The 27913-nt window shown below is 49.0% G+C and overlaps 1 protein-coding gene across 2 annotated transcripts in view; it reads right to left on the bottom strand.

Moving 5' to 3' along the window:
- The window catches only part of GALNT7 (polypeptide N-acetylgalactosaminyltransferase 7), a 579585-nt gene that overhangs the window by 13361 nt on the left and 538311 nt on the right, over positions 1-27913 (bottom strand). For both annotated transcript variants that reach the window (XM_086962434.1, XM_086962435.1), the window contains exon 11: positions 23325-23453. In XM_086962434.1, coding sequence (XP_086818560.1) covers positions 23325-23453 — 129 coding nt within the window. The remainder of the gene's footprint in view (positions 1-23324; positions 23454-27913) is intronic.

The following is a 27913-nucleotide window of genomic DNA, read 5'->3' as shown; positions in this document are numbered from 1 at the left end:
GACAGTGGCATAGATATTTGGTTGGCCACATAGAAATTTAGGGGTTTTTGTGATTATGTGTAGTTTGTTTTCCATTTACCGTGAATATGCTTTGATCGTGTCTTTACTTATCGTGTATCGTTATATTGTGTTTGTGTAATACTGTTGAATATTTATGTTTATTTTTAACCCTCCAAAGTATCTTTTCACTTGGATTTTAAATTGTGTTGCAAAAAGTATATGAATTTACTCTGTTTTTTATTGTTTAATTGATTGTGATTTTAATAAATATAGACTGTAAACGATTCTATCTCAGTGTGGAAAACCTATTTTTGGGTTAGTTTAACACCTATTGTATTTTGTGACCTTTTCTCCCTAAATAGGAAAGGCCAATAGTTACTAGTCGACTATTCGACTCCAGGGATCTCCCTTTTTGACTAAGGGTTTTTAACTCTCCACACCTTCTAAAATCAGACAGAACATTTGCTGCACTATTTTCGCCATCATGGAAACCACCCACATCGATCACAATTATGTGATCAAAGGACACATATATTCAGTTAAGACTGTTCAATCCTCTTCTCTAATGGCCTGATGTCAAATGTTTTTCCCATTCTTTGTCGATGGAAACACGTGTTAGTATCTAGGGGCCAAAATTCCTTGTTACTGACAAATAGCAAGGCATGATTGTGTTCCAGAAGTCTAGGTCTTTGTTAGCACTCCCAGGCATCAAGCCACAAGTGAAAATGGCAATCGGCGGGGGACACAAGTATTTAAATTCCCTTTCACGAAGAAGAATTAGCAGGGAATTAAGTGCAGACATCATTTTCTCCAAAATTGTAAAAGAGAGCAATGAGTGAATCCAACATCAGAACTTGACAAACCAGCTCACCATAACAAGGACAAAACTGCACAAAAAGGCTTTTACACTTAATGCAACTAACAGCAAAAGATCACTAACAACTTTAACATAACCTTTCACGTGAAACGCTCATAAAGCAGTATGCTCATATACGGTGAGCTGAGCAAATGAACAGAAATCTGCACCACTCAAAGGCATTAACACTATAAAACTGCAAAATCAATATACAAGTTCGATTTCACGTTAAAAAAACACAGAAACGGTGCCTGGTGTGAAGCTGTTCCCCTCATTACACAGAGCAGCAGTGGCCAGAGCAGCCTCCGTGCACACTTCTTGTCACACGCAGCAGTGAAAGCATCGCACACATAACAGGACATTGGACAAGGCATTAGCAAGGCACACTTCCTAAGTTCCTCGCTTTTACGGAGCCGGTACATGTGCCGATTGCCGTATGTCAGGTGTGTGTTTATGTGCACAGCTATGAGTCTCAGACACCCCTTCTATCAGGGCAGATCCATACCCACAGTGCCCCCGCCCCCCAGCACTCTGTGAGGTCGAGGATGGTTCATAGGGGACAGTCTGGCTGCCTCCCTGTGGGACGCAACAGATGCCTAGACCAGCTGCACATCTGGCCCGGCCTCCCTCCCCAGCTCCCGTTCGAGACATCACTGAAGCCGGCAGCCCATCCCTGACTCCCGGGGTCAGCAGAGAGTCTTGGGGACACAGAGGGGCCTTTGTTCGGGGTCTGCATGAAGCCTCCCGGGTCCCAGGAATCCAGGAATGTGCTGTGCAACCTTTATCTCCTCATTGTGTGTGTGTGTGTGTGATGGCGTTTCGTGTTTTACTGTATGTAGCAGCATGTTTGTGTTGCGGCGCGGACCAGGTACAGACTCCAGTTCAAACTTGGCGCCATTATTAATCGTCGGGCCTGGCTGCCCTGCAGTGCCGCGGACCTTAAGGAAACACGGAGGGCATCTGCGCGAGAGTGAAGGTAGGCCTGTGCTGCAGCGTGCTTATAATTCCCGCTATCGGATGGGGGGCACGGAGGTCAATCAGTCCTAGGCCCCCTGGCCGGGCAAGATGTATGAATGAGAAGCCACTGCCAGCCCAGCTGACAGCGCACAATGGTCACCTCAGGCCAAGGCTGTCCCTCCCTTCTGCTTGCGCTAATCCTATGGCGCATGAAAGTGAAAGGGAACCAAGACTGAAGTTCCCTGGTGACTGTGAGATCAGGCACGGTCTGGAGTGGCGCAGTGGCGCTGAAGAGAGTGGATGGATGTGCAGGCAGTGCATGCCATTGCGGTCTGTGTCACGTCACAGCGACAACATTGAGGATCCTCTGCAGCCCTCAATCCCACGCCCATGTTACTTACAGTCAGCAGCTCACTCTTACTTTTTCACAGCAGGATGGATCGGATCACACGATTAGAGACGTCATGTCACCTACACACCAGCGGCTGAAGTCCATCGGTCTGTTGACTGCTGCCTGCGCACGAGATTGGAACGTCACACCCCACCAGCAGCGCGCGCGTCACGAAATGGCCAATCACTGCATGACTTCACATGAAGTCACACAGTGATTGGCCATATGCAGTGCGGCTGCCACCACCCACGCGCGGCATCCAATGATGGATTGCCTGCCCTTCTGCCGGTGGGACCAGCCAACCCTGGTGCTGCATGCAGCACCAGGATTGGCTGGGGGGTCACACTAACTACTCGCCCTGGTGCATTTGAAACCCCGGGGGCTGCTGCGGCCCGTCTAAAGCAGCACCCCCTCTGTCCCTCTATTACTAAGGTTACCAGTGCGCATGCTCGGGTTAGGTGCAATCAAACAATCGCATGCGCAGTGCTGCTGGCCTCCTGCTGTCACTCAAGCTGTGCAGCAGACCAGCCAGCCCCACCCCCTGCCCCTGCGCACTCTCTCCAATTCAATCGGGTGTGTCCCGTATTGAAGCGCTGCGTTGCGGCATTTAAATATATTTCTAGCTGCATTCACAAAAATATTTTAGCGGTGCGTCCAGGCTTAGTGGGGCTACGCCCCTACGCCCCAATGGATGCACCGCTGCTGGGTATATGGGAGCAGTTTGAAGGAAGACACTTTACTCTTGCAGGAAACAAGAACTGCATATAAAGGAATCCTACAAGTTCAGAAGGACTGGGTCGAGGAAGTGTTCACAGCAGAAGCGGTGCTATAATCTTACTAGCCAGATCCCAGAAACACTGCAGTTACTACTACTGAGGACATGGTCTGGATCAGTCTCTCCTTATCATGAGTTGAATGGCTTAGACCAGTGAAACAAGAGCCCCTCAGTCAGTAGAAACATGATCAGGTCTGGAGACATCCAAGGGACCAGAGCTTCAGCTTCACCCAGGCCCATGAAAAGAGGCAACAATAGACCAGAGCAGTACAACCCTCCGGGATTACAAATCTGGCAAACTGGGCTACATGATTTTCTTTCCTTTTAGTTTCAATAGTTTTAATTTGAGTGAATATAATGAACAACATCGAGGTGGGCATATCAACTTAATCTTCTTTCCCCCTCCTTAGACCCCCTTTCTTTTTCTTAATCAAAACTCCCTACTTAACTTCCAACCCCCAAGTCTCCCTTCAATCCTGCCACTCACTCATGTTATTAAGTAAAATGTATCATATCGATCGTCTGAGTGGGGCAATATCCCAAAACGGAATATAGCAGCATAATAAACAAGGCTAGGGCTCTCAAAGATTGTGGACATGTAAGGTTTCTATAACCCATATTAAAGTATGACAAAACTGTATTCCTGTTTGTTGAATTGACAGGATTTTTCTGCATGATCATATGCAATGTTTTTGTTCCGTAACAGTGTTCAAATGTGGTGTAGCTATAGTTCATTTAACCGTACAATTCTTGTCCCACACAGTGATAAAATGGTTTGCTTTGCTTCTAGTAGCAGGTAAGATATTCGATTATCTGCAGAAGAGTGCAGGGGATCGATTCCATACATGTGCCCGCCCAGCAGACCAAACTCTGGAAATTTGTTGACATCCTGATCAGGACCTTTAGAGAAAGCTAGAAAGACCTGTTGCAGGATTGCCCCAATCATGAACAGGACCGCATAGTGTGAAGCAGAGAGACAAGTTCACCACATCCCCTCCAGCAGGTGTCAGGAGTGAGTCTGGCCAATAGCAGGTGTAAGACGCCAGAGGAACAGGATCTTGTAAATTCTCTCCCTACCGTTTGCCTGTCATGTCTAATTATTGGTTTGCAGGAATATTTTGTGCCACTGATCTGTGTCAAGGGAGACACTAAGGTACCTCTACCATTGTATATGGAAAGGGAACTTATGCACATTTGCTGGGGAGTTGAGGAGAGAGTACATTTAAGAGCCTACATGCTTAGCAGAGGTAGAAATTTTCCAAAGTGTGCCAGCTCCCTATTGCTGTTCTTTGATCACACTCTGAGCTACCCAGTACTGGATTTAGAGATAATAAAAGCACTTCGTCTCAGTGATCTGATACTTCTGTTTAAAATTCAAATGGTTGCCAGATGCCTTTAGAATAAAAACCCCAGAGCCTGAGACACTGTCTCTGCCTCCAGATCCGAAACTCATGTGTCTCCATCAGTGATTATACCTTAGAAATACCAACTATCAGGACTAAGGGGTGATGGAAAAGTGGTAAGGCACTCTTTACAGACCCCTAATGTGGCTTAGGTTACCGGAGTGGCATAGAGGAGATGGCCTAGTAGGTTCTTATGGACCCAAGGGACCTCATCCATGGCCTGGTTGCCAAGTTCTGATCAATGGAACACACATGTTTATCAGTTCCCCCCTCAACGACTCAATCAAATATCTTAATTGGCGATGCTTGGCAGTAATGAAACAAATGGGGTACTTTTGTGGAGAGTTTTGGTCCCCTGTCCTACCACTTACAACTGTGCAATGTCTTTCCACCTGAGTGGCAGCAGCAGATCATAGAATACATATGAAATCCACATCAATCGATTTATTTTCAGGGTAGCAATCATCCCCACCAAAAAAAGGGTGTGGTATCTCCAGGCAGCCAAGCTTGACTGAGTCTCCTAATGTAAGAGCTCAAAATTTACGCTGGTGCAAGTCAGGGTATTTGCCATACGCTAGATACCTGTTGATATCTAGAGACCAGCGGAAAGGTCTAGAATTGTTCAATTTCCTAGCAAAAGCATTACTTTTTGCGAACACCAGATCCCAGACTTGGTCCTATTGATTCGGAGGCCAATCACTGTTGATATTCTTCGAATATTGAGAAAAGTTCTGGTACTGACTACATAGGGACAGTGAGGGTGAGGAGTACTTTGTCTGAGAAGGCAGTTACTTTGAATGTATCCTGGTAAAAGGATATACCTTTAATCGTATATGGTCTCTAATTTTCTGAGGAAGGGGCTCCAAGAAGATGTCATAGAGGAGGGGGAAAAGTGGAGGGACAGTGAAGGGGCCACTATTTATTTGTAGATATGCTGAAAACTGACTGATGACTTTAGGTTTAGCTCAAGGTTTGAAGTACAGGGCTACAATCCAACCCAGGAACTCTGCGCCAAACCAAAATGTTTCAGTTAAACAAACAACGTTACTCAGTTCACCCTGTCAAATGAGTTTTCAGCATCTAAGGACACTAGGACTACCTCTTTCCCCACCTCCTCGCAATATCAATTAAATTTAGGGCCTTTCTGCTGTTGCTGGTTGCTATTCTATGGAGTATGAAGGATCCTGTGTCTGAATGTACCAGCCCTGTCATCAATTTATCTAATCGATAGACTTGCATATTAGCAAAGTTCTTCAAATTCAAATTAAGCAGTGAAATGGGGGGATAACATTTGCAGGCAGTTGCATTTTGCTGCATTTGGTAAGTAGAGTAATAATAGCATAAGACGTTCCCATTGTGACTCCTTTATCAGTACTTAAATTGATAAAAAGCACTGTCTGAATACAGAGTATTTCGTGTGCAAACACTTCAAAAACAAAACAAAACAGAGAACATATTGGAGCCCGGCGCCTTAGAAGGTTTCAGTTGTCTAATACAGCCAAGATCTCAGATGCTGTGATAGATCCCTCCAATATGTTTGAGGCCTATGAGAAAAATGTGAAAATCAAAACTGAATAATAGTAGGCAGTCTGTGCCGTCTTAGTAGTGTGGTCAGTAGTGTAAAGGGTCTGGTAGTATGTATGGAAGCCTAAACCTTGCCCTTAGTTGAGAAGTATAGGGTGCCACTCTCATCCTGAATCTCCCCCATGTGCTTATGGGTCTGGTATGCCCCGACAGTGTGTACTAATAAGGTGCCTGGTTTGTTTCCTCCTTTTTGGAAGCGAACCCCTGTTCTCGTAAGGATATAGTGTGCTTTGACAAGTTCTAGGATGAAGAGTTGGCCCCGTATGGCAGTCACCTTCCACCAGATCTCCTGAGATGGGATATTTTTGGTTCTCTCTTTCAACTCCACAGCCAGGTTAGCTCTGGTTAGTTCATGCATACATTTAAACCTTGCTGCCTCCTAGACAAGGGTTCCCATGTGAATGCCTTTAGTGCATCCCAGAGCACCCTCCTCTCCAGTTCCCAACTGTCATCCAGGGTTATGTATTCTGTAAGGTTCTTCGTACTTTAGACTGTACTACAGGTACCAAGTGCCTCAAATATGTCTCCCAGCCTCCCACTGTCGTTTTAGGGTAGTTTCCAAAAGACCATGTTCGGACAGCATCTAGGGGAGCTGACCAGCCCTTTTCAGTTAGTGTTCTAATCATTTATCTAGCAGAACCAGTGCAATTATGGACTACATGTGGTGCACTACGATGTAGTGGAAGTAATCTATTTTTAGGGATGTTGAGTGTGCCAAGTGTCAATCAAGCCCAAATCATTTACCCATGATTGCCCCTCAAATGACAATTTTGACGTCAAACCACAGTATTTACCATGAATTGCATTCATGGCTACATTAAAGTCCCCCCCACGGCTGATAATCAGTGGACATGAGTCAAAGTCGGTAATGATCCACAGAGTATCTTTTAGAAAGTGTTCAAGGTCTGAACAAGGGCACATACAGATGCTAAAGTAATCTGGCTGCTATTCCATTGTCCATTAACCAGTGCCCGCTTCCCTTGCGTGTTGGTTTTATAATTATACTTCTTAAGGGACCCTCTAGGGCTAAAAGGAATTGCCACTCCTGCTATTTTGGATGGGGAGCCTGCATGGTAATGGAAAGGGAGAAAATAGAATTTCAGTCTGAACCAGTCAGCCACGAGAAGGTGAGTCTCCTAAAGGAAGTCAACACCACCGTCAAATGATCTAAGCTCCCCAAGGATGATATACCTTTTTGAGGGATTATGAAACCCTCAGACGATTTTCAGTGTTGTATATCTAGTAGCTATTGTGGTATACCGATATAAGACTAAGTGGTTGAAGTAAAGACCATAAGGCCCGACAGGCCAAGGCTCTCTTTTCCCTATTTTTGCTGAATCATCAAGTCTGGCCTTTGACACAGATGTCGTCTGTCCTTATCTTTCCAAGAACCTGTGAAAGTAACAAGTCACTCAGACAATGACATTGATAAGACACCTGATGCAATATCTGTCTGGAACAACTGTATTGTTATCTCGATTTCAAGGTCAGACTAGAACAATAGCCAAAACAGTGTAGTCTGAATTCAATTTTTTGAATTGAATTGAATTTTTGCCTTATTAGTTTAAAAGAATGCGTCTTAGAATAGCAGCTTGATACAAATCGGTTGTGTCAGACATTCCTGAAGTTATGTGAGAAATTACCATGTTAGATAAGATACAGTATAAAAGGCCCGACACTCGACCACTTGTCAGTAGAGGTCCTTCACCCCAGATTATCGTGCAAGATACTGCCAGAGAAGATCTGGACAGCCAAAGATGCTGCTGCATCGTACTTTCTACTGAAAGCTGATACTATGTGTGATATTCAGTAGAATTAAATAGACTTGTTTTCAATCACCATAGCGTCCCTGGTAGGCACTGTTAGCAACCCAAAATCATTGACACCACTTCAACTGTGTATTGGGTGAGGTTCTGCAGGGCTACAATAACCTGTCTTTCACATTCAAGGGTTGGTGCATAGAACTAAGTTCACTCGTGTCGTCACCTGTGGGTGTGAAAAGAAACCTTGTGGAGCGAAGCCAAAGTCTTAGTTTACGCAACATGGTCTGCTCCGTGCCTCAGTAGTGAGAATTTCTGTAGGACACAATGCCTCTGTTTTCCAGCACCCCCTCTTCCCCAAGAAGGCCAAAACGTGAGTAATAACAGTTACAAACAAGATAAGATATAATGCCAATGGGAAACTTTTTTTCTTTTTAAAGATATTTGATCATTACTTAAAACTCATGCATTCTAATGTAATAGAGAAAGGATATGCGCTGCAGTTTTTTGCCAAGAAATGAATACTCTTACCTATCTATACTGCATCAGGAGATATTCCTCTACGGGCTAGCAGAGGTAGTTCCTTCAGGAGATGGAGGAAGTGACTACTCTGTTCAACAGAAAAAGAACCCTGGACAGGTACTAGACGCAATGGGTCTCAAGCTTTTCAGAAGGGCCCATACAATTCTTGTTACTACTGCTCATACATATTTAGGCAACCAGTTCATGAAGGCTGCATTAGCTAAGCAGACCTTCATAGAAAACAGAAAGCCCTGAACCTGGGCTGAACGGTGAGGGGTTTCCTAGAATCAAGTACAACCCCATCTGAAACTGTTTGATACTGCTGTCCGTAATGGGAAAGCAGTAGGTTTAGTGAGTTTCATTCCACTCTTGAAATGGAAAAATTGTTCTTGTTATCTGAAGTAAGCTCTGACATTATGTCAGGCAATCAAGTGGTTAAATTAATGCACTGTTGCGGTTATGAATAGGAACCAGGTTTGGGAACTGTTTGCTCAGTGGTCAGAAGTGTCTAAAATCCAGTTGAATATTTTCAGACCCCAATTTTCAGTTTCATCCCAACTGCAACACCACAGACCCTACTGTGTTAAATGCAGAAAGTGTAAAAAAAATGAAATTACTGAGATTAAAAAAAGAACAATAATAGGACAAAAAAATCTCAGAATGAGAAGTGCAAGAAGCACAAGGCACAAGTTACTACTTGTGTAAGGATATATCTGTACGAGACATTAGTTAGTGATAGGATCCCTACCTTAGAATATCCCCAGGCGTCAGACTGGATCCAGAAAGTCTTAGCAGTATCCCTGCACGTCAGTAGGTGGCGTCCTGCAGCTCCGCGTCCGTCGTTGGCGCCGTATGCGCCGGGATGATATCACGGAGACTACTAAGGCGCCACCCATGCGCGCTGATGTCCGTTCTGTACACATCTTTCCACACCAGGAACGCAGAGGGATGCAAGATACTGACAATTGGTGCATAAAACTAGGGCCCTAAAAGGGGATGACCTTAACCCTAGTAATCAGTTCGCAGAACGGGGAGGATGGGTGAGGTGGTAAGGAATCTATCACTAAGTAATGTCTCCTACAGCTATATCGTTTCACAAGTAGTAACTTGTGCATCTGAAAGAGACACGTTAGTGATAGATTTCTTACCTTAGAATAGATACCCCAGCAATACCAATCCCAGTGGAGGGTATGCAAACAAAATTACACCAGGAAGTCCCGGAGAACAGAATGGCCAAAGAAGCCGTCTCTCCGGACTACACTGTCAAGGCAGTAGTGCTTGGTAAACGTGTGCAGCGAGGCCCACGTAGCTGCCTGACAAATTTCCTGCAAGGGAACGCCGCATCACAAGGCAATAGTGGCTGCAGTTGCCCTGGTTGAATGGGCACGCAGTCCCACAGGAGGCTCCTTCTTGGCCAAGGAGTAACATGCTTTGATGCACAGGACGACCCACCGGGAAATGGTCCGTTTGTGCACAGCCCGACCTTTTTTGCGCCCACATAGCCAGCAAAGAGCTGATCGTCCACCCAGAACTGTTGTGTGTGCTGCAGATAGAATGTGAGCACACGTTTTGGGTCCAGACACTGGAGCTTCTCCTCTTCCCTGGAAGGATGCCGAGGCGGAAAGAAGGTGGGCAAAGTGATGGTCTGCCCGATGTGGAAGGGCGTGACAACCTTTGGCAAGAAAGAAGGACGGGTCCTTAGAACCACCTTGTCTGGATGAACTGAAAGGAAAGGAGGTATGGAAGAAAGAGCCTAGAGCTCACTCACTCTTCTGGCAGAGTTGACAGCTACCAGGAAAGCCGTCTTTAAGGTGAGAAGACGTAAGGGACAGTTATGAAGGGGCTCAAAGTGAGCGCACATTAAGCAAGTCAAGACAGGATTCAAGTCCCACTGAGGCATTATGAAAGGCACGGGAGGGAACGTGTGTGTAATACCTTTATGGAAACGGTTAACAACCGGGAACTTAAGAAGAGAAGGCTGATTAGGAAGCCTTAGAAAGGCGGAGATGGCAGAAAGATAACCTTTGATAGTGCCCAGAGCAGAGCCCTGCTGGGCCAAAGATAGAAGAAACAGAAGAACCTCAGAAAGGGGATCCACAGTCTTTGCTGTGCACCATGCCACAAATTTGTTCCATCGGCAGGCGTATACCATTTTAGTGGAGGTACGCCTGGCTGCCAGAATGACATGACAGACTTCGGGAGGAAGGTCGAAAGCTGTCAACTGTAGCCGCTAAATCTCCACGCATGGAGGTGGAGTCTGGACAGGTTCGGGTGAAGGACCGTCCCCTGGTGCTGTTACAGAAGATCCTCCCGAAGAGGCAGACGGATCGGGGGATCGATGATCATACTGTGTAGCTCGGGATACCATACTCTTGAAGCCCAGTCCGGAGCCACAAGAATGACTTGGACGCGGTCGTGCCTGATCTTCTACAGCACTCTGGGCAGAAGTGGTATAGGCAGAAAGGCGTGCAACAGACCGCAGCTCCACTCGAGATAAAAAGCGTCTCAGAACGAGTGCCGCCTTGGAAATTCCAATGCGCAGAACGAATGACATTGCGCGTTCTCTTCGGTGGAGAATAGATTTAACCAGGGCTCTCCCCACTGCAGAAAGAGACCTTGAACCAAGTCCGAGTTCAGACACTATTCGTGATCCGTCATGCACTGGCGGCTGAGTTTGTCCGCCCTGCCGTTCAGAGAACCTGCCAGGTGTTGAACCACCAAGGTAATGCCTTGATGTTACAGCCATGTCCAGAGGCGCAGAGCCTCCTAACATAGGGTCCACGACCCCACTCCGCCCTGTTTGTTGCAATACCACATGGTGGTCGTGTTGTCCATGAACACATACACCACACTGCCCTGCACAGAGGGAAGGAATGCCTTCAGTGCAAGTCGGATCGCTCGCAGCTCCAGAAGTTGATATGGAGCCGGGACTCCGCCGGAGACCAGAGGCCTCTGATCTCCGCCTCTCCCAAGTGGCCTCCCTATCCCAGGAGGGACGCATCCGTCACTACTGTGTGCTCCGGTGGGGGAAGAGAGAGGGATCTGCCATTGACCCAATCTCGATTCATGAGCCACTACTGCAAGTGTCATCCAGTGCCATCCGAGATCTGGACATGATCAGACAGGTTGTCCTGATGCTGCGCCCACTGGAACTTCAGGAACCACTGCAGAGCCCGCATATGCCATCTGGCATGTTGCACTAGAAGGATGCAGGAGGCCATCAGGACCAGGAGCCGGAGGGTCATCCTGACTGAAATCCGGGATAGAGCCTGAAAGATCAGAATCAGAGACTGAATATCCCGGACTCGCTGCTTGGGGGGATAAACCCGAAACTGCGTTGAATCCAGAACCGCTCCGATGAAGGGGAGTTTCTGAGAGGGACTGATCTGCGCAGATGAGCTGCGACCACCGCCATCACTTTCGTGAACACCCAAGGGCCGCTGGTAAGGCCGAAGGGGAGCACGGTAAACTGAAAATGCTGCTGGCCTACCGTGAACAGCAGGTAACGCCGGTAGGCTGGCGAGACGGGGATGTGAAAATATGCGTCCTGCAAGTCCAACGCTCCAGGGTCGAGGGCAGCCAAGACCTGAGCCAGAGTCAGCATCTTGAACTTCTCCTTGCGGATTATCTTCAGCACCCACTTGCCGATGTGATATCGCACCAGTGGGGGAGATGGTGGCGAATCCTGCCACCCACCGCCCGCTGATTCCCCGACCCGCACCTGCGGAAGCCGCGACCACGGCCGCAATGAGGCTGGTTCTTCACAGGCTTGTTGAATGAAAGTGCCTGGGTGCCCCTGCCCTGGCTACGAAAGGAACGAAAACCAGGAGTGGCCAGGTTCTTAGCAGAAAGACTCAAGGACTTGGCCGTGGCTCGTGAGTCCTTAAAGCGCTCCAGTGCACTGTAGACCTTATCACCAAACAGGCGGGTGTCATCAAAGAAAGGGCATGTCCATGAGCGAGCCCTGGACATCAGGTGAGAAACCAGGCGAACGAAACCAGGTGTGGCGTCACAACGCCACCATTGTAGAAATCGCCCTGCCCAACGAGTCGGCGGTGTCCAAACCACTCCGAATGGCGAACTTAGCCGCATCCTTACCCTCAGCAATCGCCTGGAAAAGGACAGCCTGGAGCTCCTCAGGACACTGAGGCAACACCTGAGCAACAGAATCCCATACTGGGTAGGAATAGCGACCAAATAAGCAGGCGGTATTCACAGACCGCAGCCCCAAGCTGGTTGAAGAGAACAATCACTTACCAAACTGTTCCAGTTTCTGAGAGTCCTTATCCAGGGGAGCCGTGGGAAAAGCACTCTGCGACGTCGAGGCCTGGATCACCAGACTTTCAGGCGTGGGATGGGTTGCCAGAAAGGCAGGGTCGCCAGGCGCCGGCCGGTGGAGTCTGGTGACATTTTTATCCACTGTGCCCCAGTAGTGGGCCGCGACCAAGTGCCCAAGAGGACGTCGGTAAGGGCGTCATTGAAGGAAAGCAACGGTTCTGACGAAGTAGACGCTGTCTGCAGCTCCTCGTGAGGAGGTTTGGTTTTGAGGGCCACTGTGGGGAGGTCGAGGTTGAGGACCTCAGCTGCCCGACGGAGCACCATTGTGTAGGATGCGCCCTCCTCCATCATAGGCGGGGGGGAGAGGCAAACCCCCGGTCAGAAGAGACATTGAGGTCGCCGGCGTCTTCCAGGTCATCCACCCAATCCTGCTTGGAGTCACTCAGCCAGGCAAGGGGTTCCTCGGATCCGTCCCAGTCCTCGCCCGCCTTCGGCGCCGGAGCAGGGACTAAAGGTGTCAGAAACAGCGCCGTTCTTGGTACCGGCCAGAGTTGGCCCGGTGCTGCCTCCCAATGCGGATCACAGGTCGGAACAAAATGGTCCTGGAACCGGGGCAAGGGCAGAATAAACGGCACCCAGGGCCGGAGCCGGCAACGCCGCACCTCGTGACACCGGAGCCAACGGCGCATGATCCTGTGGCGCAGAGGCTGGATCCGCTGGCGGAGCTGCCGGGCCGACAGGATCTGGACATGGGACCGCGGGCTGAAAGCATGCTGGCGGAAGCACGAGGCCTAAAAAGGCGTCCATGGCAGCAAGAAACTCTTGCACCTGTCCCCCTCCGAGGAGTGACGAGGGGACGTCGGAGAACGAACATGCTTCTTCAACTTCTTTTTATGACGTAGCTTACCAGAATCCGAAGGCGAAGACTTGGAACCCGAGGAACGGCCCCTAGACCAGGAGCGAGTACCGGACTTCCAGCAATTTCCGGCGCCGCTCCCTCAAGGCCTTCGGGCCATGGATCGACCGTCCCGGGAGTCGTGATCAGTCTTCGGGCAGTAGAGGCAAACATCGTGGGGGTCCGCCAACGACATATTACGGCGGCAGGCCCCACAGGACTTAAAGCCAGGCAACCCTCTATGCACCAGGAGAAAAAAGGGGGAGACAAAAGTCCTGGATCCGGGGCAAGAGCGGAATGAATGGCACCCATTGAGGCGCCGAGGGTGGCACCGGGGCCGGAAACGCCGCACCTCGTGGCGCTGGGGCCGGAGCCAACGGCGTAGGATCCTGTGGCGCCGAGGCTGAATCCGCTGGCGGAGCCGCCGGGCCTACAGGATCTGGACACGGGACCGAGGGGCCCGAAGGCATGCCGGCGGGAGCCCGAGGCCTAAAAAAGGCGGTCCATGACAGCAAGAAACTCTTGCACCTTTCCCTCTCGTCCGCCTTCGAGGAGCGACGAGGGGACGTCTGAGAGCGAACACACTTCTTCGACTTCTTTTAATGAAGTCGCTTACAAGAATCCGAAGGCGAAGACTTGGAACCCGAGGAGCGACGGCTCCGGTCCCACAAGTGGTCCTGGGAACGCCCCCTAGACTCGGTGCGGCAGTGAGACGATTACCGAACTTCCAGCAATTTCCAGCGCCGCTCCCTCAAGGCCTTCGGGCCATGGATCGATAGTCCCGGGAGTCGTGATCAGTCTTCGGGCAGTAGAGGCAAACATCGTGGGGGTCCGCCACCGACATTACGGCGGCAGGCCCCACAGGATTTAAAGCCAGACCTCCCTACGTGCACCAGGAGAAATAAGGGGGAGACAAAAGTCTCAAAGTAGTCAAAAAGTGACTACAGTTCGTGCTCAATCCGGATCTGCTCTTGCTGGCGCGGAAAAAGAAAGAACTGACGTCAGTGCGCATGGGTGGCACCTACGTAGTCTCTGTGACATAATCTCGGTGCATACGACGACAGCGACGGACGTGGAGCCGCAGGACGCCACCTACTGACTCGCAGGCGTACTGCTAAGCAACATTTCTGGATCCAGTCTGACGCCTGGGGATATTCTAAGGTAAGGAATCTATCACTAACGTGTCTCTTTCAGATATTATACTATGCTTCCAAAGATTTTCTAAGAGTACAATAAATGAATAATTCAACTTGGTAGTGCATGCTGAAAGCATAATCCATTCTGATTGTTAAGGCCAATATAAAGAACTGTGGATGGAGAGGTGCAAACAAAAGAGATAGAAAAAGTGGTTTAGTATCTATCTTGAGAGAAGGAGGCTAAAAATGGGCCTCAATAATGCTGACAAACCCAGAGGCTATACCTACAATTCACTCCTCATTCATCTGTTAAGAATTTCTGCCTACCTTAATATGCGTAAGAGGAATTACCCTATTCGTTTCCCTGAATCCAATACCTATAGGGCACAACATCCATGCAAGAAGAGTTTCATCTGTCCACAAATACAAAGGAATTTGCACAGGTTCTTCACCACATAAGGAGGGAAAGCCGATCTTGTTGGCCTCCATGGAGCCCAATATAGTAATACCTGCATGTCCATTTGCAAAACCATTTAAGCTCCTTAAGTGCATTTATTCTTGCTCTGCCAGAGCTAAGGTAACCTCAGGTGTTTTGCACAACTATTAGCTAATCTGAACACTCCCACTGGCCATACACTTCATTTTCATTGTACTTTATTTTAGAGGAACTGAAAAAATTCGAATTTGAGGAGTTGAAATTTCATTTTCTATCTACGGTACTGAGCTATACTGTACTTTTGCTCATTTGGTTTTGAGATTGCAAATGCTACTTACCAGTATGCATCTGTTCTTGGCATGTAGGGCTGCTGACATTCATATCTGTGCATAGATCGCCGCCTAGTGTTGGGTCCGGATGATTGCACATTGTTGTCCTGGAAGAGTCTTCGAAGTATCACAAGATAGGTGGCTCCTCCCCTGGACTACAGTGCGCATGGGCATCGCCTCCATCCCCAGATTGTTTTTAGCCATTGGCAGAGATGGAGTGAAGTATGTGAGTGATGACCATGCTATGAGCATATATATATATATGAATACTGCAGCTGCTACAGGCGCCGGGGAGGAGGGCGGGCGATATGAATGTCAGCAGCCCTACATGCCAAGAACAGATGCATACTGGTAAGTAGCATTTGCAGTTCGAGGCATGTGGGCTGCTGAATTCATATCTGTGCATAGAATACATAGCAGTCCCTCCATTAGCGGCGGCCGCCCGTGCCAGCTGCAGCAGTTTGGAAAAGTGTCTTGAGAACAGCCTGCCCTACAGCTGCCTGCTGTTTGGAGTGCACGTCTACACAGTAATGTTTAGTGAAAGTATGTGTGGTAGACCATGTGGCTGCTCTACAAATATCTTCTAAGGGAATGTTACCTAGGAAAGCCATAGAGGCCCCCAACTTCCTGGTGGAGTGGGCTCTTGGTGGGATAGTGAGAGTGCGTTTAGCTTTAGCGTAACAGATTTGAATGCACTTCACGATCCACCTAGCGATCCCAGCTTTGGAGATAGCGTTTCCCTTGTGGTGTGTGGCAAAAGCAACGAAAAGCTGCTTGGTTTTGCGAAAATCTTTTGTCCTGTCCACGTAGTACATCAAGGCTCTTTTAACGTCAAGGGTGTGGAGCATCCGCTCCGCCAGCGTCTCTGGGTTTTGGAAAAACACCGGCAACTCAATTATCAGGTTCATATGGAATTGAGATACAACCTTGGGTAAGAATTTAGGGTTAGTGCGGAGCACAACCCTGTTAGCATGTACTTAGAAGAAAGGTTCTTGGATGGTGAGCGCCTGCAACTCGCTAACCCTCCGTAGCGATGTAATTGCTACTAAGAAAGCAACCTTCCAAGTCAGAAACTGAAGCTCACAAGAGTGCAGTGGCTCGAAGGGAGGACCCATCAGTCTTGTAAGAACCACATTGAGGTTCCATTCTGGAGCTGGTGGGGTCGTGGCGGAATGACTTAAAAAGTGACAGGTGTTGCCTATTCTGGAGGTATGCTGCCATAGCAGACAGGTGAATGCGGATGGAAGAGTATGCTAAATTGCATTGGTACAGGTGGAACAGGTAACAAATGATGTTTTGAATGGAGGCATCTAGCGGGTCAATATCGTGGTTAACACAGTAAATGACAAACCTCTTCCATTTAGCCGCATAACAAGCTCTAGTAGTGGGCTTCCTTGCCTCCCGAATGATGTTCATGCAATCGGGAGGAAGATTGAGGTAGCCAAACTCTAGGACTTCAGGAGCCAGATCGCCAGGTTGAGCTGTTGCGGATCTGGGTGCTGAATGTCGCCATGTTTCTGCGTCAGAAGGCTGGGAGTGAGATGAAGCCTTTGATGCGGTACCACGGAAAGTTCCAGAAACGTGGTGTACCACGGTTGGCGAGCCCACGTTGGAGCAACCAGGATGAGAGTCATCGAGTGCTGCCTGAGCTTGCGTGCCACCAGCGGTATCAGAGGTGCTGGGGGAAAAGCGTACGCAAATCTGCCTGACCAGTTCATCCACATCGCATTGCCCTGTGATTGCGGGTGTGGGAACCTGGCGGCGAAGCTTTGGCATTTTGCGTTCTCCTTTGTGGCGAACAGGTCTATCTCTGGATGACCCCACCTCTGGAAGTACGGTTGGAGTACTGATGGGTGTATCTCCCACTCGTGCATTTGATGGCTGTGCCTGCTGAGCAGGTCCGCCATCTGGTTGTCCTGGCCCGGGAGATGCTCTGCCATGAGGAAGATGTTCCTCTGAATGGCTCACTTCCACATGCTCTGAGCCAGATGAGACAGCTGCGGAGAGTGTGTGCCTCCCTGCTTCTGAATGTAGTACATGGCTGTCATGTTGTCCGTCCGGATCAACACGACTTTGTTGCACAGATGTACTTTGAACGCCTTTAAGGCCATGAAGATTGCCATCAGTTCCAACACATTGATGTGCATCTTCCGTTGCTGTAGTGTCCATAGTCCCTGCACCGTGTACTGGAGTACATGCGCTCCCCATCCCTGGAGAGAAGCGTCCGTAGTCAGGATAATCTGTGGCACAGGCTCCTGGAACGGTCGGCCCTTGCAAAGGTTTTGTGGATTCCACCAATGCAGAGAGTTGTATGCCCGACCGCTCACCAACACTAGGTCTGTCAGTTGCCCATGAGCCTGAGTCCACTGACGTGCTAGGCACTCCTGAAGCGGACGCATATGTAGTCTCGCGTGCGGGACGATGGAGATGCAGGAGGCCATCATGCCTATCAACTGCATGAACACTTTCGCTGGAAGCGAGTGCTGAGGTCTGAATCGTTGGATCAGCGTTTGGATACTGGCGATTCTCACTGAATTTGGCTGCGCAGTGGCTGCCAGAGTGTCTATTGTCGCGCCCAGATACTGCCGTATATGGGCGGGTTGGAGATGGGATTTTGGATAGTTCAGCGAGAATCCCAGATCGTGCAGGAGATGAATGGTGCGGGACACGTGGTCGACGCACTGCTGTTCTGACTTTGCCTGAATGAGCCAGTCGTCCAGATAGGGATAGACGTGGACGTTCTGGCGTCGTAGATGCGCCGCCACAGTCGCCAGACACTTTGTAAAGACTCTTGGCGCTGTGGTGACCCCGAACGGCAGGACCCTGAACTGGTAGTGCTGGTCTAGAATCGTGAATCTGAGATACTGCCTGTGGGAAGGATGCAAGGGGATATGGAAGCATGCATCTTTTAGATCCAACGTAGCCAGGAAGTCCCCCTGTTGGAGCAGAGGGAGTACCTGCTGCAACGTGAGCATATGGAAGTGCTCCGAGAGAATGTACCGGTTGAGGGGCCTGAGGTCCAGGATGGGCCGTAGGGATCCGTCCTTTTTGGGGATTAGAAAGTACAGAGAGTAAACCCCTGTTCCCCTTTCTTGTAGTGGGACAAGCTCTATTGCTCCTTTTTGCAGCATGACTTGAACTTCCTGCTGCAACAAGTGCAAATGCTCGCCGGACATAGGACGGCTTCTTGGAGGAATGTTTGGTGGAGTGGAAGTAAGTTCCAGACAGTAACCGTACTGGACAAGAGATTTGACCCACCTGTCCGTGGTGATGGATCTCCACACGGGCAGGAACTGCTGGAGTCTCCCCCCGACCGGTGTTGTGTGGTCGGGGGGCAGTGACAGGACGTCACTGCTTGTTGGCGGTGGTGGACCTGGAGCTGTTGTTTCCACGTCCCCTGCCCTTGACATTGTTGCCTCTGTAGCCACCTCTACCCTTGTTGGTGTATGAGGATTGGGTATTGCTCTTGTAGTACTGGGTTGACTGCGATGCCTGACCCCTTGAGGTGCCTCTGGTATTGGAGCGGCGAAAGGAACCACCCCGTAACTGCTGAGACTGGAGGGCCCCCATTGACTTAGCAGTGTCTGTATCTTTTTTCATTTCTCAAGCGTCGCATCAACCTCGGGACCAAACAAATGGTCAGGATTAACCGTCTGGTTGAGGATGGTTATTTGTATATCAGGTTTAAACCCTGAGATCCGAAGCCATGCATGCCTTCTGAGCAACACACTGGTGTTGATTGCCCTGGAGGCCGTATCAGCCACATCTAGCGCACATTTGATGGAAGCGTTTGTAATGAGCTTTCCCTCTTGAATTAACATTTCCCCTGCCTCCTTGTATTGGTCAGGCAAGTGCTGGAGCAGTGCTTCTAGGGTGTCGTAATGAGCCCTATCGTAGCGTGCGAGTAGGGCCTGCGTGTTTGAGATGCGCCAAATGTTTGCTGCTTGTGCGGCAATCCGTTTCCCTGAGGCCTCAAATATTTTCGACTCTTTGTCTGGGGGAGGAGCGTCACCAGTTGTCTGTGAGTTCGCCCTCTTGCGAGCGTTGGATACCACCAAAGAGTCCAGTGGCAAGTGTCCCTTGATATATGTTGGATCCGAGGGCGCAGCCTTATATTTCTTATCAATGCGTGGATTGATGACACGCGCCCGAGTGGGCTCCTTGAAGACCTCCTGCGCGTGCTTGAGCACTCCTTTGAGCATTGGCAGAGTCTTGATAGACTTTTCAGCCACTGAGAAAGTGTCAAATAAAAAGTCCACATCCACAGGGTCGGAGTGCAGCTCGACATCATGGTTAGCTGCAGCTCTCTCGATCAAAGCGTTGAAGGCTGCAGAGTCCTCCGTTGGCGATGTTTTCGCCGCAAAGAGCTGCGGTTCTTGACTCGACTGCGGGTCCTCGGGGTCGCCTCCGGCAGTCCAAGGTTCATGTTCCTCCTCCGGATCCGAGTACGCTGGATAGTTGTACTCGACCTCCTCTTCGTCACCATCACCTGCGGTAGATGGAGTCGGTGAACGCGGCAAGTCTCTTGGAGACGCCGGCTCCATAGGTGCTGAAGTACCCGCGGAGCCCTTCTTGTTCTTGAGAGGAATGCGAAAAGGTTCCAACAACGGCTCCGTGGTGATTCTCCTTTTGAGGAGGGACAGTTTCCCGGTATTGGCGTCGATGATGACCTCACGACGCTCTTCCTCCGCAAGTGGCTGGAGCCGAGGCGTTGGCACCAGTGAAGACGCTTTGGGCGTCGACACCTCCTTCGAGGGCACGCCTGCCCCATGCTTCGAAGCGAAGGCCTTTGGCGTCGACTTCGGCGGCAGGGTGAAGCGGATAGGCGTTTGCGCCTTTGACGGCTTCAGTGCGGGCTTCGACACCCCCTCCTCCTGTTCGGGAAGGACAGATACCTTCCGAATCCGTTGCAAGGACTCCTCGACCTTCTTCGAAAGGGCTGGAGAGGGCTTGACCGGCTCGGGCGACTTCCCCGTCTTGGGAGTGGTGTTGGCGAGAGGTCCCGTCTTCGGAGCCGACGCTGCGCCGTCCTTGGCCCCGACGGCCGGAGCCGGCGCAGCCAGAGCCTTGGGATCGCCTTGACGCTTCTTCGAAGCCTTCTTCGGGTCATCGACCGCGACCATCTTCGGCGCCGACGCAGCTGCGTCGGTCGACTTCGCCTTCGGCATCGACCCCGAGGCCATCGGGTCGGCCATCTTGGCGTGACTCTCCATGTCGGCCATTTTGGTTTTCTTAGGCTTTGACGCCTCCAGAGCCTTCAGTACAGCTTTCACTTTCGGTTTTGGAGCCGGAGCTGCAGATCCCGAAGGCTTCACTTTTGTTTTCGGAAACGTGAGTGGCACTTCCAAAATGTCCGTGGCCGGGCCCGGAGGCGGGGCTGCTGGACTAGGAACGAGGTCTTGGGTAAGGCCCGAAGGCGATCCCTCGACCCGGGCCGCAGGAAGGGGGTCGACCCCTGAGTCAATTTGGGGATGCTCTTCCTCCGAGCTATCCCCCACGGTGGCAATGGCCCCATCGTCGTCCCCTACCTCGTCGCCGGCTTCGTCAAACTCCTCGTCTTCTGCGTCGTAGGCATCCCCCTCGGACGCAGGGCTAGAGTCCGAAACCTGTTGGACATCGTCGTCTCCGACGTCTTCTTCGAAGATGTCGTCCGGCGGGGGCGCAGACATCTGGGCCTGGAGTCTCGCAGCGCGACGAATCTTGAGGGTCTTTTTGCACCGGAACCTGGAGCAGGCCATACACCTGGCCTCGTCATGGTCCGGCGACAGACAAGTGTTGCACACTGGGTGCACGTCGAGGTGCGAGTATTTCGAGTTGCACACCGGGCACCATTTAAACGGCGTCCGTTCCATGTCTGGAGCGTCGTGTAGGCCCGTCCGCGCCGACAGCACGCGGAAGGGCAGCAAGAGTTCGGAGCTGAAGTAACAGTAAGACCCGAACGAAAACGATACCGGCGCCAAGCCTAAAGACCTTTTGGTCTCGAGTAAAGAGAGTTAACAACTATCGGTTCCGACAGAGGGAACCGACACACATCCGAACCCAATGGCGGAAAAAAAACAATCTGGGGATGGAGGCGATGCCCATGCGCACTGTAGTCCAGGGGAGGAGCCACCTATCTCGTGATACTTCGAAGACTCTTCCAGGACAACAATGTGCAATCATCCGGACCCAACACTAGGCGGCGATCTATGCACAGATATGAATTCAGCAGCCCACATGCCTCGAACATTCAGTTTTTATTTTGTGGATTTGTCATCTTATGGACTTTACCACATTTACTTGAGCTTACATTCTTTTTTTAGCTAACAGTGCTTGTGCAACCTTTGTACCTGCGCCCTTTGGTGTTACCTCTTCTTTCCACCTTGTTTATTTCTTGTGCGTTTATGTTCTTTTTTTGTTCTGCCTTTCTGTTTCTGCCATCTTCTGTTTAATCTTCTTCCTTTTCAATTAAAGGAGGGAGGTGTGTTACATCCTGCTCTTCCCCTCTCTTTGTCCCTCCTTAGTGTTAGTGTCTGCTTGTCTATGTCATGTGTCTGTGATGTCATCCATGATTCTACCTGTTGCTGTTCAAAGGATTTATCAGTTACCTGGAGGCTGAGCAGGAGGTTATCTGCTCCCGGTGGGGTTTATTCCAGATTACATTCCTACTTGAATGCTGTACCTGACCATCTAATCCCAAGAATAAATATACTATATGAACATTACAACGAGGAGTCTTCATCTTTAATTTACTGAATTTAACAATACCTTCAGTACTTTATAGAAGAACTACTTCATTGACACCAACGCCAGGCCACAGGCAGTAATTATTAAATTGTTTAGCCAGATCCATATTGGCCATCACTGCTAGTATTCTTATGCCTTTTTGCTGCTGAATACAATTATTGGAGTAAATTATCCACGCTTATTTCTGTTGCTGCACCTTTCACAACCAGCTACCCTTCACTCTACCTAGTTGCAACTTAATTGAGAGATTAGCACACACAGGATGCACTGATAAGAAAATGGGGGTAGGGCACACAGGGGACATGTGAGTGGTGGACTGAAGGTACAAGGGCGTCCTTGTTACATGGTGAGAATATCTCGTAAATTATTCCAATGAGTATGTCTTTCTTCTCAGGTTACCTCATGTTTTACCTGCTAAACTATCTTTACTAGTCCTCCCAATAAAGATAAAATACAAAGCAGAAAAACTATCTTTACTAGTCCTCCCAATAAAGATAAAATACAAAGCAGAAAAACTATCTTTACTAGTCCTCCCAATAAAGATAAAATACAAAGCAGAATTATCAGCTTTTTTTCTTCTAACAATACTAATCATCAGCATCGAGAAGCAAAAGAATACATCCCAGAATATTTAAAGACACAAGCAAAGCTATGATACCCTTGTGGTGAAACTTTTGAGAAGTAGCTGTTTCATTGCCACATCCCTGTCCCAATTGAAAACAATGGCACGCCCTCATATCTGCTTGGCATTTGGTGCATTAAAAGATGTCCTGAAGTTGCATTTTACTTGGTAGAAACCTTATTAAACATTTTAGATTGAAATCTGGTTCACTGTGCATCAAAGATCCTAAAGCAGTTACGGCTCATGTTGCTTGTCGCACAGCACGGGGACACAGTTCAGTATAGAATGATGAAAATTGAGCTACTTCAATACGCATTTTGTAATAAGGCAACAACAAACATATAAGCCTCTCAATAACCCTCCCTCCGGGATCCACCCCAATTTCCCTCGCCCCTGGATACAAGTCCTCTAGAATTGTAAACAGTGAGGTCTGATATGACTGTAGTAATGTTTTGGTGCATTCGTCAGGTGTAATATTCTCAGGTATCTTCGATATTATCCTGGGAGAGACACTCACTACATGGCCCCCTTAGTAAACAGTTTAGTGTAAAAAAGAAATGAAAACTCGATGCTAATAGCACATTTCAATTGTATGAGAAAGCAAAACACGAGGGACTCCATTTTCACATATATTGTCTGCCATGTCGAATTTACCTTGAAGTATTTCCATTCCTTGTAATCATTTAGTTCACAGTGTGTAATCATAACTTTTGATCCATCGGGCCCTCTGGTCAAACATTGATCATACTGCATTAGCTGGTTAGCTTCATTAATTCGGAAGAGCTAGAATAAGAAAAATAAAATTATATATTTTTTTAGACAAGCACACGGAGAATGTTTTATGCGAGGAAGACACATAAAAACCTAGCATACAATGCCATCAATTTATTGTATACACCTGTAGCAGAAACAATGTTTCTTCAGTGCATTTTTAAAAACGTCAGAGCAAGTAAAACCCCCCAAACACTGACTTAAGGCATAATACAATGAAGATTTCAAGATGTATATGAATGTATCCATTGTTGTTTGTTAACTCACTGCAATACAGCTTACTGAAGCATCACAACACAAGTAAGTGGAGCTAAAGTATCTACGAATAGGCGATTAATTCTGCCCTTCAGTTTGCCAGACCTGATATGACTATGATGACCAGTTCTCCAAATAAAAATGTAACCTGGAAATATTTTACTTTTAAAGGTTAAGAGTGAAACTGGGTTTTAGGAGAGCTTAAAATGCAACTTTATGTGAAAAAAAATGTTTTACATGACATTGCTTCTTTTGTGCTACTAATGCATTTAAATGAAAATGTAGTAAACTAGGTGGCAGCAAGTAGATTTTCCATGCGATGCGCTCTGCTGTAGGAGTTTTCATACAAGGACAGGTTTTTTGATTGATTACAAAAGCGTATACCATCTATTGATTAACTATAATTTTATGTATTTAGTTATGCTTTTCTGTGATGAAAAACTCAGGGGCCCCGCAGGTCGTGGACACTATGTCCGTCTTAGAGCTCGCAGTGACGGTCGCGAGGCATGCTAGAACACTATTCGACGCAGAGGCATCTTCTTGCCATTCTAGTCTAGCTTCAGCGTTGGAGCACGTATTTCCGTGGGTCAAGATGTCGACTATTCTCACAGTGTCGAGGTGTTGCTCTATTTCAAGTGGCCCCTTGGTGTTCCGACCTTATGATTACGTGTACACAAATTAACCAACAAAAAGGACGCAGGAATCTTCACTACAGAGCCCAATCAATGTTGGGTCACCAGATGAGAGAGCCAGTCAACTTTGAGGCAAGTGATGCTCTAGAACGACGAGCAGACAACTGGAGGTCCATCAAACGAGAGGGAACCACCCCCCCCCCCCGTTGACATGCAGATCAATGGAAGACTTATCTCCGAGGCATCCCAATTCCATAAGAATGAGCCCAACTCTTCCTTTTACGAGATAGCATCAACAGAGAAACACCTCAAACGGATCAAAGAACCAGCGCAGCAGGGTCAGGGTTACACTGTCACCTCCAGACTTCATTTCCCCCAAGATGTCTCTAGCGGATAGCAATACCATATTCATTGAGGTCTTCAAAAGGGCTGCAACAAATCTAAACAGTCAGTAAGGTTATAGACACTGGTAATTTTCAAAACCCTGCTATTTGTTTGTTTAGGGATTATTGTTTTGTTCAAGGAATCTCCTAATGATTTGTATCAGTTACTGTGTCCAATCCCGTCAAGAATGTGGTGTACTGGATGTATGCCAATATTCTTTTATTTCGGTCAAGATATGACCATAAAAAGACATCATAAAGATTCCTTAAAAAATTAATAAATACAATGATAATTAAGAGAATTAGTGTAAATTGTACAAAATGTGCAAACTCAGCAGACATTTCAAAGCTCCTTACTAGATTACATACAACTTAGAGCATCAGGATATTTTAAAACAGATCAATCTATACATCACAATTTAATGTGCGTCTCTTAGTCTAATATACAATGCGTTTTTCATAAAATCTAGAATTTCAGAACATATCTCTATTGAGCCTAGTTGTTGCAGGAATATTAAAGCATTCCTATGTTGTCTAATATTTGCCAGTTTAAAACCGGTATTAAAGCACAAGTTACTACTTGTGTAACGATATATCTGTAAGAGACATTAGTTAGTGATAGATTCCTTACCTTAGAATATCCCCAGGCGTCAGACTGGATCCGGAAATGTTTGCGTAGCAGTACCCTTGCGCGTCGGTAGGCGTCTGCGGCTCCACGTCCGTCGTCGTGGGCGCCGTGATGATGTCGTCGGAGTACTTAGACGCCGCCTCCGCGTGCTGACGTCAGTTCTTAGACACAGCTTTTCCGGGCCAGAAACGCAGAGCTATGCCAAAAACCAACACTGGTGCCTTGAAACTAGGGCCCTGAAAGGGGGATGACCTTAACCCTAGATATCGGTTCACAGAACGGGGAGGATTGGTGGGTCGGTAAGGAATCTATCACTAACTAATGTCTCCTACAGATATATTGTTACACAAGTAGTAACTTGTGCATCTGAAAGAGACACGTTAGTGATAGATTCCTTACCTTAGAATAGATACCCCAGCAATACCAACCCCGGTGGTGGGTCTGCGAACCAATAATCACACCAGAAAGTCCTGGAGGACGGAACGGCCAAAGAAGCCATCCCTCCGGACTTGGCTGTCCAGGCAATAATGTCTTGCAAACGTGTGCAGCGAGTCCCACGTAGCTGCCTGGCAAATGTCCTGAAAGGGCACTCCTTGGCCCAAGGCAGTAGTAGTAGCCGTGGCTCAGGTGGAATGAGCCCTCAGCCCAACAGGGGGTTCCTTCTTAGCCAAGGAGTAACATGCCTGGATACACAATATGATCCACAGCGAGATGGTCCGCTTGTGTACCGCTTTTCCCTTCTTAGCGCCCATGTAACCAACAAAGAGTTGGTCATCCACCCGGAACTGGCGTGTGCGATCCAGATAGAAAGAGAGCGCACGTTTTGGGTCCAGATGGTGGAGCCTCTCTTCCTCTTTTGAGGGATGCGGAGACGGAAAGAAGGTGGACAAGGTGATGGATTGCCCGATGAGGAAGGCTGTGACTACCTTGGGCTGGAAAGAGGGACTTGTCCGCAACACAACCTTGTCCGGATGGACCGAAAAGAAAGGAGGTTTACAGGATAGAGCCTAGAGCTCACTCACTCTCCTGGCAGAGGTGATGGCTACCAGGAAGGCAGTCTTCAATGTAAGAAGGCGGAGAGGACAGTTGTGAAGTGGCTCGAAGGGAGCGCACATCAGAAAAGTAAGAACCAAGTTCAAGTCCCACTGAGGCATCACAAAGGGAACAGGAGGGAACGTATGTGTGATGCCTTTCAAGAATCGATTAACAATAGGGGACTTGAACAAATAAGGTTGATCAGGCAGCCTCAAAAAGGCTGAAAGAGCAGAAAGGTAGCCCTTGATAGTGCCCAGAGCAGAGCCCTGCTGGGCAAGAGAAAGAAGGAAGAGAAGAACCTCAGAAAGAGGGGCAGAGAGAGGATCCACAGCCTTTGCTGTGCTCCATGCCACAAATCTGTTCCACCTGCAGGCGTATACCGACTTTGTGGAGGGACGCCTGGCTGCCAGAATGATGTTACAGACTTCAGGAGGCAAGTCAAATGGCCTCAACTGTCGCCGCTCAAACTCCAAGCATGGAGGTGGAGACTGGACAGGTTCGGGTGGAGGACCGTCCCCTGCTGCTGCGACAGAAGGTCCTCCTGAAGAGGCAGACGAACCGGGGGATCGACTGACATACTGAGTAGCTCGGGATACCAGTACCTTTTCAAGCCAGGAGCCACAAGGATGACTTGTGCCCGAACGCGCTTGATCTTCTTCAGCACTCTGGGCAGAAGTGGTATAGGAGTAAAGGTGTACAACAGACCGCAACTCCACTCGCGACGAAAAGCGTCTCCGAGCGAGTGCCGCCTTGGAAATTCCAACGCGCAGAACTGATGACATTGCGCGTTCTCTTCGGTGGCGAATAGATCTAACCAAGGCTCTCCCCACTGCAGAAAGAGACCTGACGCCATTCGTGATCCATCATGCACCGGCGGCGGAGTTCGTCCGCCCTGGCGTTCAGAGAACCTGCCAGGTGTTGAACCACCAGGGTCACGCCCTGATGTTCCAGCCATTGCCAGAGGCACAGAGCCTCCTGGCAGAGGGTCCACGACCCCACCCGCCGTGTTTGTTGCAGTACCACATGGCGGTGGTGTTGTCCGTGAACACCTGCACTACACTCCCCCGGACAGAGGGGAGGAATGCCTTCAGTGCTAGACGAGTCGCCCGTAGCTCCAAAAGGTTGATATGGAGCCGGGACTCCGCCGGAGACCAGAGGCCTCTGATCTCCGCCTCTCCCATGTGGCCTCCCCAGCCCTGGAGGGACGCGTCTGTCACAACTACGTGCTCCGGTTGGGGAAGGGAGAGGGATCTGCCGCTGACCCAATCGCGGTCCGTGAGCCACCACTGCAGCTGTCTCGCAGTGCCCTCCGAGATCAGGACATGGTCGGACAGGTTGCCCTGATTCTGGGCCCACTGAAACTTCAGGTCCCACTGCAGAGCCCGCATCCGCCAACGGGCGTGATGCACCAGAAGGATGCAGGAAGCCATCAGCCCCAGAAGCCGCAGCGTCAACCTGACCGAAACTCGGGATAAAGGCTGAAAGATTGGAATCAGAGCCTGTATATCCCGAACCCGCTGTTCCGGTGGGTAAACCCGA

This window comes from Lissotriton vulgaris, chromosome 3_1 (assembly GCF_964263255.1).
Source record: "Lissotriton vulgaris chromosome 3_1, aLisVul1.2, whole genome shotgun sequence".
Lineage (NCBI taxonomy): Eukaryota > Metazoa > Chordata > Amphibia > Caudata > Salamandridae > Lissotriton > Lissotriton vulgaris.
Note: the sequence above shows the minus strand (reverse complement) of the source record. Positions and strands in the feature narration are given on the sequence as shown.